Raw genomic sequence first — 14,302 nt, forward strand, 5'->3', positions numbered from 1 at the left:
TCCATAATCCTGCCAACATGGATCCTGGGTTCCTGCCACCCGCATGAGTGATGTGGCATTCCTAGCATTCCTGGCTACCAGCTTTGGCCCCAGCCTTGCCTGGCTGTTATGGACATCTGGAGAGTGGAACCAGCAGGTTGATATGCACTCTCTCTCCCTGCCTCTGAATTGCTTTTAAATGAAATTATGGTGGTCATTCATTGCACAGTATCAAAGCAAAAATTATGGCCAAGATAATCATAGTGAGAAATTAAACATTTATGAAAAAGTGTTAAAAGTGAGACTGAAAGTACCCATCCAACATCAAAATTTTTATCTACTCTGATCATAATAAAACCAAATTTTTAAGCAAAAAAAAGAACATGATACACTCATTCTAAAAAATTATGTTTAAGTTAAAAATCAGCTGTCAGCATTGTGGTGCAAAGGGTTAAACTGCTGCCACCATCCTAAGTGGGTGCAGGTTTGAGTCAGCGCATTGCTACTGTGCCTGGCAAAGCAGCAAAAAATGGCCCAAATCTTTGGGCCCCTGCACCCACTTGGGAGACCAAGAAGCTCCTGGCTCCGGGCTGGCCCAGCCCTGGCTCTGTGGCCATTTGGGGGAATGAATTAGCGGATGGATGATCTCTGTCTATCCCTCCCTCTTACTGTTCGTTTAATATTTAAAAAATTAAAACACTTTCTCCATCTCCTAGATTTTGATGTTCAAACTTGAAATCAGAAATTATTTATATAGCTCAAGGAAAACAAAATGAGATAACTCTTTATTCAATTTCAAAGGTTAAATGTACATGCAAAAGGGACCCTGAGAAAAACAAAGGCTCAGAATTAAGTAGAAAATAGTAAATCAAAAAGGAATGTAGGGGCCAGCATCCTGCTTGGGGTTGGGCCACTGCTGGCCTTTGCAGCCATTTGGGGAGCAAACCAGTGGATGGAAGACCTCTTCTCTCCCCCACCTCGAACACTGACTTTCAAATAAATAAAATAAATCTTTAAAAACAAAAAAGAATGCAGTTGCTAAATCTGTGTTTTTGTAAGAAAAGAATTAGTGACATCTAACTTAGAATACAAGCAGAAATTGGAGAGGAAAAACATGAAATTTGACTCAGAAAAAAGCTCATACTGACTAGATATAATCAATCTAGGTGAAAAAAAAAAAAAATTGGAAAACTGCTTAAGCAAAAGGCTCCAGGCACAGATGGTTTACCGATTTAGTCTCAAGGAACAGTTATTTCCCATTCTAAATAAACTGTGGCAGGAAAAACAACAGCAACTAGTTCTTAAAAGTGCTTATTGGGGCTGGTTCTACTCCCAGCTGCTCCTCTTCGAATCCAGCGCTCTGCTATGTCTTGGGAAAGTAGAAGATGGCCCAAGTGCTTGGGCTCCTGCACCCACGTGGGAGACCCAGAAGAAGCTCCTGGCTTTGGACTGGCCCAACTCTGGCCATTGCGGCTATTTGGGGAGTGAACCAGTGGATGGAAGACTTCTATTTTTCCCTCTCTCTATAACTCTACCTGTCAAATAAATAAAAATCTAAAAAATAAATAGTGCTTATTGTTTTCCAGGTGTAGACCTATATATACTGTTTTATTTAAACTTCAACCTTAAGACAGGTACAATTCATTATCCCCAAAATTCAGATGAACTGGAAAGAAAAGGTTTCAAATTCATTTCAAAAGTTGGTAAAAGTGGGGCTGGTGCTGTGGCATAGTGGGTTAAGCTGCTGCCTCCAGTGCCAGCTTTCCATATGGGTGCCAGGTCAAGTTCCGGCTGCTCTACTTAAAATCTCTACTATGGGCTGGCAAAGCAGAATTTGTCCCAAGACCTTGGGCTCCTGCACCCACGTGGGAGACCCAGAAGTTCCTGGCTCCTGGCTTTGGATGGGCCAGCTCCGGCCATAGTGGCCATTTAGGGAGTGAATCAATGGATGGAAGACACTCTATTTCAAATAAATATTTTTTTAAAAGATTTGTTTACTTACTTGAAAGGCAAAGTTACAGAGAGGCAGAGGCAGAGAGAGAGAGGTCTTCCATTCACTGGTTCATGCCCCAGATGGCCGCAAAGGCTAGAGCTGTGCCTATCTGAAGCCAGGAGCCTTTTCTGGGTCTCCCACGTGGATGCAGGGGCCTGAGGTCTTGGGCCATCTTCTACCGCTTTCACAGGCTATAGCAGAGAGCTTGACTGGAAGTGGAACAGCTGGGACTCGAATGGGATGCCAGCACTACAGGCGGCATAGCATTGGCCCCAATAAATAAATCTTAAAAAAGAAAAATGATGAAAGTTTGAAACCAATTTCATTAAAAGCAAATCTCAAGAAGTTCACAAGGGGCTGGCGCTGTGATGCAGTAGGTTAATGCCCTGGCCTGAAGCGCCGGCATCCCATATGGGCGCCGGTTTGAGACCCAGCTGCTCCACTTCCTGTCCAGCTCTCTGCTATGGTCCAGGATAGCAGTAGAAGATGGCCCAAGTCCTTGGGCCCCTGCACCCACGTGGGAGACCAGGAAGAAGCTTCTGGCTCCAGATTGGCTCTGCTGCAGCCATTTGGGGAGTAAACCATCAATGGAAGACCTCTCTCTCTGCCTCTCCTCTCTCTGTGTAACACTTTCAAATAAATAAATAAATATTAAAAAAAAAAAAAAAAAAAAAAAAGGCTGGCGCCGCGGCCCACTTGGCTAATCCTCTGCCTGCGGCACCAGCACCCCAGGTCTTAGTCTTGGTCGGGGTGTTGGATTCTGTCCCAATTGCTCCTCTTCCAGTCCAGCTCTCTGCTGTGGCCCAGGAAGGCAGTGGGGGATGCGGCACCAGCATGGGAGACCAGGAGGAAGCACCTGGCTCCTGGCTTCAGATCAGCACTGTGCGCCGGCCGTAGCAGCCACCTGGGGAGTGAACCAACGGAAAAGGAAGACCTTTCTCTAACTCTGCCTGTCCAAAAAAAAAAAAAAAAAAAAAAAAATTTTTTTCACAAACCAAATTTAGTTATATTTAAAGAATCAATCATTAAGATCACAAGGTAATTTTAATTAGGACTGATATGAAAATAAATTGATGATCTTAATGAAAATATTTTAATTGATGTTAGAAGAACATCTGGTTAAACTGAAGAAATATTCCAGATGTACATTCTTGAAGCCCTACAAACAAAAGCCAACCTTATACTTATCATTCCTATTTATATGAGGAACAAGACAATGAAACCTACTTTGATCATTATTTATACTTCCTGTGTTAGTAGCAGTACAGTAAGAAGCAGTAAAATTGGCTGTAACAATTATTAACAGATAATATGTACTCAGTAAATAAAAAAGGCACTTGACTATTCACTAGCACTAATAGAAGTCATTCATTACAGAAAATGTAGGAATTAAAATATAACTGTCATGTGTGTTATCAGCACACTTAAGAAAAAAAAGCAGCTCAACTGTTTGGTAGAGTTAATTTGCTGCTTCAGATTCCCAGATTCCGCATCTGCATGCCTGGAGTCTGTTACTCAACTTTGGATCTAGCTTCCTGGTAATGTGCATCCTGGGAGGCCGTAGATGATGGCTCAACTATTTGGGTCCCTGCCTTGCAGGTGACAGACCCAGATTGAGTTTTGGGTTCCTTGCTTTGGCCTGACACAACCATGGCTACTGCAATGGATAGAAGATACTTTATATATGGTGCTTTTTTTTTTTTTTTTGAAAGGCAGAGTTAAAGAGAGAGAGATAGAGATAAAGAGAGAATCTTCACTCTACTGGTTCAATCCCCAAATGGCTGCAACAGCCAGGAGCTTCTTCTAGGTCTCCCATGAGGGTGCAGGGGCCCACAGACTTGGGCCATCTTCTGAGGCTTTCTCAGGCACATTAACAGGGAGCTGGATAAGCCAGAACTGGTGCCCATATTGGATGCCTGTGCTGCAAGCCATGGCTTAACCCACTGTACCACAGTGCTGGCCCTATCTGCTTTTAAAATAAAATGGAAAAAACAAACATAACCCAAGCAAATGAAACAGATTAGAGTCCAGAAGCAAACCTACAGATACATAATCTAGCAGCTTATGATGAAGTTTTGGTGCAGTACAGCTGGAATCTTGTCAGTGGTGATGCATGCATTGGATCTCCATGTGGAAAATCAATTCAAGATCATCAAAATATAATAGGTTGAAGACAACAGATGCTGGCGAGGATGTGGGGAAAAAGGGACACTAACCCACTGTTGGTGGGAATGCAAACTGGTCAAGCCACTATGGAAGTCAGTCTGGAGATTCCTCAGAAACCTGAAGATAACCCTACCGTTCGACCCAGCCATCCCACTCCTTGGAATTTACCCAAAGGAATTTAAATTGGCAAACAAAAAAGAGGTCTGCACCCTAATGTTTATTGCAGCTCAATTCACAATAGCTAAGACCTGGAACCAACCTAAATGCCCATCAACGATAGACTGGATAAAGAAATTATGGGATATGTACTCTTTAGAATACTATACCACAGTAAGAAACAATGAAATCCAGTCATTTGCAACAAAATGGAGGAATCTGGAACACATCATGCTGAGTGAAATAAGCCAGTCCCAAAGGGACAAATACCATATGTTCTCCCTGATCGGTGACGACTGACTGAACACCAAGAGGGAAACCTGTTGGAGTGAGGTGGACACTATGGGAAACGGTGGCTTGATCAGCATAGCCCTGACTGTTAATGAACAACTTAATACATTATCCCTCTTAGTAGTTTTTTTATCTGTTCTACTTAATATGACTGGTTTAGATCTGTAATTGATGCACAGTTATTCTTAAGTGTTGAAAATTAACTGAAATGTGATCCCTGTTGAACATGGTGGTGGGAATGGGAGAGGGAAGAGATGTATAATTTGGGACATGCTCAGGCTGACTTGCCCCAAGTGGTGGAGTTGGAAGCATACCAGGGGATTCCAATTCAATCCCATCGAGGTGGCATGTACCAATGCCATCTCACTGTTCCAGGTGATCAGTTTCAGTTCACAGTTGGTCATGGTGGAGGGACTGGGAGTCAAAGGGAGCACATAGACAAGTCTAGTACCTGCTAACGCTAACCGATGGAGTAAATAAAGGGGAGAGTGATCCAACATGGGAAGTGAGATACTCAGCAGACTCATAGAATGGCAGATGTCCTAAATAGCACTCTGGCCTCAGAATCAGCCCTAAAGGCATTTGGAGCTGGCTGAAAAGCTCAGGAGAGTATTTCAGGCATGGAAAGCCAAGACACTCTGGCAAAAGATCTCTGCGAGTGAGATCCCAGTGGAAAGAACAGGTCTTCAAAGAAGGAGGTACCTTTCTCTGAAGGGAGGAGAGAACCTCCACTTTGACTATGACCTTGTCTAAACAAGATAAGAGTCGGAGAACTCAGAGGGCTTCCATAGCCTTGGAAACTCATGACTGGAGCATAGGGAGATTACTGATGCCATAGACAGGAGTGTCAATTGGTAAAGTCAACAACAGGAGTCACTGTGCACTTACTCCTCATGTAGGATCTCTATCCTTAATGTGCTGTACATTGAGATTTAATGCTATAACGAGTACTCAAACAATATATTTCACTTTGTGTTTCTATGGGGGTGCAAACTGTTGAAATCCTTACTTAATGCATACTAAACTGATCCTCTGTAAAAAAAAAAAAAAAGAAAAAAAAAAAAGAAATTATCAATTCCCAACTTGACTCTCACTGGGATTGAACATGACAATAGGTCTGATCTGATTTCATCATCATTTAAAAAAAATCATCTATTATTTTTCACTTTATGTTTCTGTGTGGGAGCAAACTGTTGAAATCCATACTTGATGTATACTAAGCTGATCTTCTGTATATTAAGATAATCAAAAATGAATCTTGATGTGAATGGAAGGGGAGAGGGAGTGGGAAAGGGGAGGGTTGTGGGTGGGAGGGACGGTATGGGGGGGAAGCCATTGTAATCCATAAGTCGTACTTTGGAAATTTATATGCATTAAATAAAAGTTTAAAAAAAAATAGGTTGAAGAACAAAGCATCTTTGAAACAAAAATGTGTTAAAACATCCAAAATATGATAACTAGAAAAGGACTTTTATCTACATACAGAAAGAACACCTACAAATCATAGAAAAGGCAGAAAAGCCAATATAAAAATGGGCAGAAGACATGGACAGTCCACAAAAGATACCCAGTCAATAAGTATTTGAAAAGGTGTTCAGGGAAAAAAAAAAAAAAAAATCAAACCCCCAACACAAACTACTAAAATGAAAACATCACATGTTGGCAATAATGTGCAATAACTGGAGCTTGGCCGGCGCTGCGGCTCACTAGGCTAATCCTCTGCCTGCGGTGCCAGCACCCGGGGTTCTAGTCCTGGTTGCTCCTCTTCCAGTCCATCTCTCTGCTGTGGCCCGGGAATGCAGTGGAGGATGGCCCAGGTCCTTGGGCCCCGCACCGCATGGGAGACCAGAAAGAAGCGCCTGGCTCCTGGCTTTGGATCGGCGCAGCGCGCCGGCTGCGACAACCACTTGAGAGGTGAACCAATGGAAAAAGGAAGACCTTTCTGTCTCTCTCTCTCTAACTCTGCTTGTCAAATAAACAAAACAAAACAAAACAAAACAAACTAGGGCTTTCCTTACACTGTGTTGAGTATGGTATAAATTGATACCACACACTCTGGAAAATGAAAACCTTTGAGGAAATTTAGACACATACTGTGACTCAGCAACCCTACTCTGAAGTAAGCAAGGGTACTTCTAAAAAGTTCATGGAAAATCGAATTAAACGACATTTTTGGTACAAAAACATTTTGAAATCTACATACACATTTTTCATAATATGCATTTTCCATGACTTTTCCCCATCCATGAGCTTGTAATGCAGCTTAATTTTTATTTTATTTTTTTGGCAACAAAATTATTGGGATGAGTGTGTGGCAGAACAGTTAAGGAGCTACGTGAGATGCCCACAACCCAAGCCTGGGTTAGCGTCCAGTTCCACTTCCTGCTGCTGAAAACCCTTGGTGGCAGCAGGTGATGTCACCCACATGAGAGACCTGGATGGAGTTCCTGCTTTCTGGACCAATTCCAGAAGTCGCAGGCAGTTAGGGACTGAACCAGCTAATCAAGATCTTTCTCCCTTGCTCTGCCTTTCAAATAAGTAAAAACAAATAAATGTAAGAGAAGGGTACTTTAATCTTTTCTTCAAACTGGGTATCCAAACAAATTATATATGGGTTAAAAGCTAACTTCTAATTTTGACAAATTAAGAAATAAAAGTGTAGAATCAAGCGATGAAGTAGTTGAATATATATTTCTGGCGAAGAATAAACATTTGCTACAGAAGCAATAACAATTTGATGTTAGAAATGTTGTTTCATAAATCTTCTGGAAGAATTTTTGCAAAATGTATTTAGAATCTTAAAAAAACACTACATAGTAATATGACTTCGAAATTATTCCTAGATAAAGCACTGATCTTGGTCTCCTAACAATCATGATATCCAGCCTTTGCCTCAATACTGATGGATGCCTTTTTCATGTCATGCCCAATTTCAACACAGTATAGGGTATTATAACATTCCCACTAGCAAAAATAATCAAGTACTTTCATTCCAAGACTTCTCAGATTTGGCATACACTGACTTCAATAAGCAGGATCCTTACCTTACATGTAGTTATAAAAAGCCACTTGTTGTTTGTGGTATACTTTAACTCTGAAATGCAGTAATTTGGCAACTAATTATTAACACAGGCTACCAGATACAACAATACAATTGAATTCAAGACATTTGCTCTTTAAACGTAAAATGGGGATTAAGGTTTTGCTCTGGGATATTAAAGTTCCAAGAGTAAGTTGTCTTTAGACTACAATTAGTGGCTCCTAAGTTTGTGAACAAAGTGAACTTGTTTTATTTGTGTAAGTTCTCTATTACTTAGCACATATAAATAAAATTGAGATAATATGTAATTTTAGCATTATATGAATTCCTGAAAAACCACTAAGAATTTACTGCTAGCAAAGCAATTCAATCCAAATTTCTTTGCCAATATAAAGTAATTCAAACTTTTGAAGTTAATGAAAATATTTATTCAAACCTAACTGGAGTATATCAAGTTGAGTTAAATAAACAAACTGATATTTAGTTCCGTAGGAACAGACGATTGCCATATCATAAAAAATTTCTTACAAGACAAATTTCTGCAATAAGTTTCAGCAATTAAGAAGACAAGATTTCTGCATTGAGAATGTTGTGTTAGAACAGAATGGATTCATTTTTTTCAAGGCCTAGTACAAAAACTGATCAAGGAAAGTGTTTAACAAAATATACACTTGTTGGAGAAAATCCTATTAGGCTGTATTTAATTAAATAAAAAGCACTTAGGAGAACATACTTTAATATCTAGGCACAATTGGTCAGGTACTAATAATACTTTGTTTTCATTTAGAAGTCTAAACCAATTATTTAACTTGAAGAATGTGTGTGAGTCTAATTACAGAGAAGGCACCTCTCTCACTCCCCTTAAGGGCCCTTTTGAGAGTAATTTTAACACTTTAAGGGACTTACAGTAAAGATAGTTATCTAGCATACCCCACTTTAGAAGAAACTAAATAAAATATATAACTATGATTTCTCTTTTTACATCTTACGATGGACATGACTTACTAGACAGACACCAGAAGATAACCCTCCACACAGGTTTAACACAGAAATCAAGATTTAAATAAAATGTGCATTGGTCACTACTACATAAAGAATGCTATGAATTAGTGCAATTCTTTAAATCCCCAGTAATTAGGGGAAAAATATATACATACCAAGATATCTCAACCAGTATATTATGAAACTTTTTATGGCTCAACAGTCTAACCACTTACCACTTAAATGTTCTGTAGATCTTAAAAGTTACAAAAAAAATATCAGAACACTCAATAAATGGTTTACAAAATTCTCTCTTTAAAACAAAGAGAACTGAACGAGCAGAAGAAACAGCTAACAGTGTAAAATCCCAGGAATATACTATTTACTGTGATTACAAAAAGGGGCGGTATCCACTCTAGAAAAAAACCCATCAAAACTGTTTATTTCTGATTAGATACTTTACTATCAGTTGAGGCGGTTATCAGTTTTTCTACTTAGCGGCTATGTATTTAAACATCTTACTGAACAGTTACTGAAAGTAATTTATAAGGATAAGCATCATTTTCCTCCAAAATTGAGAAACTATTCCATATGAATACGCCTTGGAATTAGGAATCATAAGGTCAAAAAAAGTATAAGAACATTAGGTTGATTTAACTTCAATTTCAATAATATTTACACAATATTTACAATATACAATTGTCAAAGCTATACAGTTTTGCAGATTGGCTTTACTTACATTTCTGCAAATTTGTTTTTCTTCCCCAAAATAAAAATATACCAACTATTTACAAATTAGGGAGCTGCTTCAGAAACAGCATGATTTAGATATAAAGTGAAATTTCAGTACAATAAAAGTGCAGGTTATGCTTCAGATTTCTGTCAATATCCCATTCCCTACACTCATAGTTTAAGGGATATGAGTTTTAAATAGCTACTATTTTTAAATGTTCAGAGTGTTTACTCATCATAATGCAATGATAATAAAAACTTGTCCACATCCATTCCAGCTGGAAATGAACTGGGTAGCTTCTTTTTCTGTCAAAAGAGAAAAGGAATAATAATAAGTTCATCCACATACCACTAAAATTCTTTCAGTCTAGAGTTTTCTAGGATTGAAGTTAAATATACTTCAATGGTACTTAAACATCTGGTTAGGGCAAAAGACACTGTATGAATTCATAGCATACAAATGCTGAAGAAGGTAAGTCAGAACAAGCTTTCTATGAGTTGATAATTACTGTTGAACCATAAACATTAAAAAGCTTTACTAACAAACATATTAAGGGTAATAGACATGAATCAAATACTGAACACTTAATATACACCAGGTACTTTATAGGTACTACATTCAGTCCTCACAACCACCATGGAAAATGTATGACAACAACATGTCAGTAATGAGGCTGTGATCAAAGAGGCTAAAAGCCAAGGTCACAGAGCAAATAAGCAGCAGATGCAGGACTTAAATTCAGGCTTGCAGGGAGCAAAGCCAAGAATGCTGCCCCTTATACTATATTTCCTCTATGATATTTTAAATTTTTTATGTGTAATCCACTTACTAAACAGCTAAACAAGTCTAAAATAAACGGTTTAATTTATCAATGCTATCACCCTCTGTAGCCCTCCTATAACAGGACAACTATCTGTTAAAGAAGAGGTAAATCTAAATTTCCCAGTGCTTCAATATGTTAACACCTTTAAGGGCTAAGGAAGAGATGGCAAGACATGCTAGAAACAAAATAATCAACCTGAAACCGGCATTGTGGCGTAGCGGGTAAAGCCACCGGCTGCACTGCCAGCATCCCATATGGGCAGTGGTTTGATTCCCAGCTGCTCCACTTTCAATCCAGCTTTCTGCTACGGGCTGGGAAAGCAGAAGAAGATGGCCCAAGACCTTGGGCCCCTGCACCCACGGGAACCCTGAAGAAGCTCCTGGCTCCTGGCTTCGGATTGGCACAGCTCTGCCTTATGCTCATCTGGGGACTGAACCAGTGGATCAAAGACCTCTCTCTCTCTCTCTCTCTCTCTCTCTGTAACTCTGTCTTTCAAATAAATAATCTTTCAAAAAAAATCAACTCATCATCTAAAAGGAGCAAGCAGTGCTTTACTTGGTAAATCTACACACAGTGGTTTTCCAATATTTCATAGTTTTATGTCATTCACAGAAAAAAATTTGGGTTCTACTGTGACAAAAATAAAACTACTTTTCTATAAGATGTGTATAAATAAATGACTTAATTGTTCTGAAAATGCTGTGTTTCACCTAGATAACTTCTAAGTTTAAGAACTGAGAAACGGGGGCCAACACTGTGGCATAACAAGTTAAGCTGCCACCTGCAATGCTGGCATCCGATATGGGGGCCAGTTCGAGTCCTGGTGGCTCTCCTTTTTTTAAAAAAAAAAAATTAATTTTTTTTTATTTGACAGAGTTACAGACTGTGAGAGAGAGACAGACAGAGAGAAAGGTCTTCCTTCCGTTGGTTCACTCCCCAAATGGCCACTACAGCCGGAACTACGCCGATCCGAAGCCAGGAGCCAGGTGCTTCTTCCTGGTCTCCCATGTGGGTGCAAGGGCCCAAGCACTTGGTCCATCCTCCACTGCCCTCCCGGGCCACAGCAGAGAGCTGGACTGGAAAAAAGCAGCCAGGACCAGAACCCGGAGCCCACATGGGATGTCAGCGCCACAGGTGGAGGATTAACCAAGTGAGCCATGGTGCCGGCCTGGCTCTACTTCTGATCTAGTTCCCTACAAATACGCCTGGGAAAGCAGCAGAAGATGGCCCAAAGATAAGAAGGCACCTGCATCCATGTGGGAGATCAGGATGAAGCTCTGGCTATTGCAGCCATTTGGGGAGTGAACCAGTGGATGGAAGACTGGCTCCTACCCCTCAAAAAAAAAAAAAAAACTTGAGAAACACTGCTATCCAACATCTTTTGTCAACTGTAATTCAAAGCTGTCCTGACCACAGTATGCGGTCAGGTGGCTGTGGCAAAAGATGCCGAATTCTTTACATAGTATAAGTGTGTAGTTTTGAAAGAAAACTTTCAAAGTTACCTTAATTTTCTTCTTTTTCATTGGTACTGATGAATTTGCAAGATTTTTACTAGAAGTACGTGAGTTTCGCTCACGTTCATCTAGTTCCTCAATTTTCCGCTTTTTTGTGGTGCTCCTTGAAGATGCTCTAAATTGCTGGGTGTTGTCTTTCAGAGGAGTTGCAGAAGTAGTCCTTGAGATGGCTGCTCTGGAGAGAATCATTAACGTATGGGCAGCCATGTTTACACTGTTTTCACTGCCTGTTTCACTGGCAGGGCTGCAGGCAGGCAAGTCCGCGGTGACTGGAGGGATCATTACTTTGGCTGTGCTACTGTCTTCACCAAAACGCCTGTTAGAAGGGGCTTTGATACCATCTGTAGGTTCTTCTTTATGTTTTTCACCTGTCCCTGCACCAGGTGTCCGGGCTACAGGTAAATCGCTATCACTGAACCTATTTACTGGGCTATGCCACTGAACATCCTGTAACATTTCTGTGGTAACCAAAGAACTGGCAGACTTCATTTGCTCTTGTTTGAGATCCTTCACAGCTGTACCTACTGAAATGACATTTTTACCATTTGAAGATGTGCCTTGCTTTTTGGTCAGTTCTTGCAGTGAAGCCATAGCTTTCTCATTCCGTAACCCCCCATTTTGTTGCCCAATGGATAGCTTTGAGGTTTCCGGATTTTTCTGCCTTTCCACATCACCGCATAATTCATTTTCCTTGTTAGCTGTTGTTTTATGGAAGGATTCCAGTAGAACTTCTGTTGGCGAGCCTTTCTTTTCTGATTGAGCTTCTTTTACATTGGTATGTCGGCTAACAGCTGTTTCTGATTTAGATAAGATCTTAGGCATAGGCGGTTTCTCTCTCTCTTTTCTGACAGCATTATTACAAGGAGGTTTTAAGGTGGAGGACACAATGGGTGAGTCAAGATTAGGAAAGGAAGTTTCATTCCTTTCTTTGATTTGGGACACCATCTTAGGGTGTGTCCCCTGGGTGTTTGCCACAGGAGAAGTGCTATCAAAACACAGCACGCGTCTGTGGCTTTCAAATGGTTTGCTAGTTGGAACTATATTCTCTACAGAGAAAGGAACTGTAATTTCTTCCAATTTTTTCCCAAGATCTGTGGTTGTATTCTTGTCTGATGCTTCAGTTCTACAAAATAACCAAAACAAAACAAAAACCACAGATTTTTCTAGCAACAAAAAGAAATACTTAGTGTTTTTAATCTGAGCATTCAAATAATCTATGATAGAAACAACTTTGGACTTACCTTTGTGTATGACATCCAACTGAATGACTTGAAGAATCCACTAAATTATTTACCTGTTTTCCTGAAATTATAAATGATTTAATTAGGAAAGAAAATGTTCCTGAAACTAAGAATATACTATACTCTTCTGAAAAAGGATGGCACACATAGCAACCACACATGAGAAAAAATTTTAAATAACTAATAAAGAAATTACTTTCATATTAAAACACAAAAATATAGGCACTGGCGCTGTGGCGCAGTGGGTTAACGCCCTGGCCTGAAGCGCCAGCATTCCATATGGGTGCCTGTTCAAGATTTGGCTGCTCCACTTCTGATCCAGCTCTCTGCTATGGCCTGGGAAAGCAGTAGAAGATGGCCCCAGTCCTTGGGCCCCTGCACCTGCATGGGAGACCTGGAGGAAGCTCCTGGCTTCTGATCGGTGCAGCTCTGGCTGTTGCGGCCAATTGGGGAGTGAACCAGTGGATGGAAGACTCTCTCTCTCTGCGTAACTTTGACTTTCAAATAAATAAATAAATCTTAAAACACACACACACACACACACAAAATATTTAAAAACACCTTTTTAAAAAAGGAGCTTTGGAGTGGAAGATGGCCCAGCTACCTGGGGCCCTGTCACCCCTGTGGCAGACCTGGATGTTGTTCCAGGCTCCTGGCTTCACTTTACCTAACCCTGGTTGTTGTGGCTATTTCGGGAGTGGTCCAGCATGTGGAAATCTCTGTCTTCCCCTCTTTCTCTCTGCAGCTCCCTTCCTGCTTTCCAACCCCCCTCCCCCAAAAAGGGGTAGCTCTGGGGCAGACATTGTGGTACAGTGGGTTAAGCTGCTGCTTGGGATACCTGTATTCCATACTGGAGTGCTAGCTGCAGTTCTGGCTACTATGCTTCTGATCCAACTTCCTGCTAATGCACCCTGCAAGGCAGATGATGGTGAAACTACTTGAGTCCCTGCTACAAGGGAGACCCAGCTGAAATTCTGGGCTCCCAGCTTCTTCCTGGTCTAGCCCTTGCTGTTTCGGCAATTTGGAGTAAACCAGGGGATGGAAGATTTCTCCCTCTCACTTTGCTCAAGCTTTGAAGTAGATGAAAGCTCTTGGGATTCCTGTACCCCGTACTGCAGTGCCTGGGCTTGAGCCCTGGCTCTGCTTCTGATTACATCTTTTGGTCAATGTGCACCTGGGGATATAGTGGCAGGTGATGGCTGAAGTAGTTGGGTTCCTTCCACCCAGATGAAAAACTTGGATTGAGTTCTAGCCTCCAGGCTTTATTTAGCTTTGCCTGACCTGTAGGTTGTGGGCATTAGGGAAGTAAACAGGCAGATGTGAGCTCCAACTCTCTTTCAAATATTTTAACATTGGACCAAATAAATTTTTTAAAAATATTTATA

The 14,302-nt window shown here is 40.7% G+C and overlaps 1 protein-coding gene across 2 annotated transcripts in view; it reads right to left on the reverse strand.

Annotated features, from left to right (window-relative positions):
• Window positions 1–7,138: 7,138 nt before the first annotated feature.
• Window positions 7,139–14,302, reverse strand: part of NPAT (nuclear protein, coactivator of histone transcription) — a 53,370-nt gene continuing 46,206 nt past the window's right edge. For both annotated transcript variants that reach the window (XM_008261842.4, XM_051849722.2), the window contains 3 exons: window positions 12,918–12,978; window positions 11,665–12,799; window positions 7,139–9,644 (listed from right to left, as the gene is read on the reverse strand). In XM_008261842.4, the coding sequence (XP_008260064.4) occupies window positions 9,567–9,644; window positions 11,665–12,799; window positions 12,918–12,978 (1,274 nt within the window). In that variant the 3' untranslated portion in view covers window positions 7,139–9,566. The remainder of the gene's footprint in view (window positions 9,645–11,664; window positions 12,800–12,917; window positions 12,979–14,302) is intronic.

Source organism: Oryctolagus cuniculus, chromosome 1 (genome assembly GCF_964237555.1).
Source record: "Oryctolagus cuniculus chromosome 1, mOryCun1.1, whole genome shotgun sequence".
Lineage (NCBI taxonomy): Eukaryota > Metazoa > Chordata > Mammalia > Lagomorpha > Leporidae > Oryctolagus > Oryctolagus cuniculus.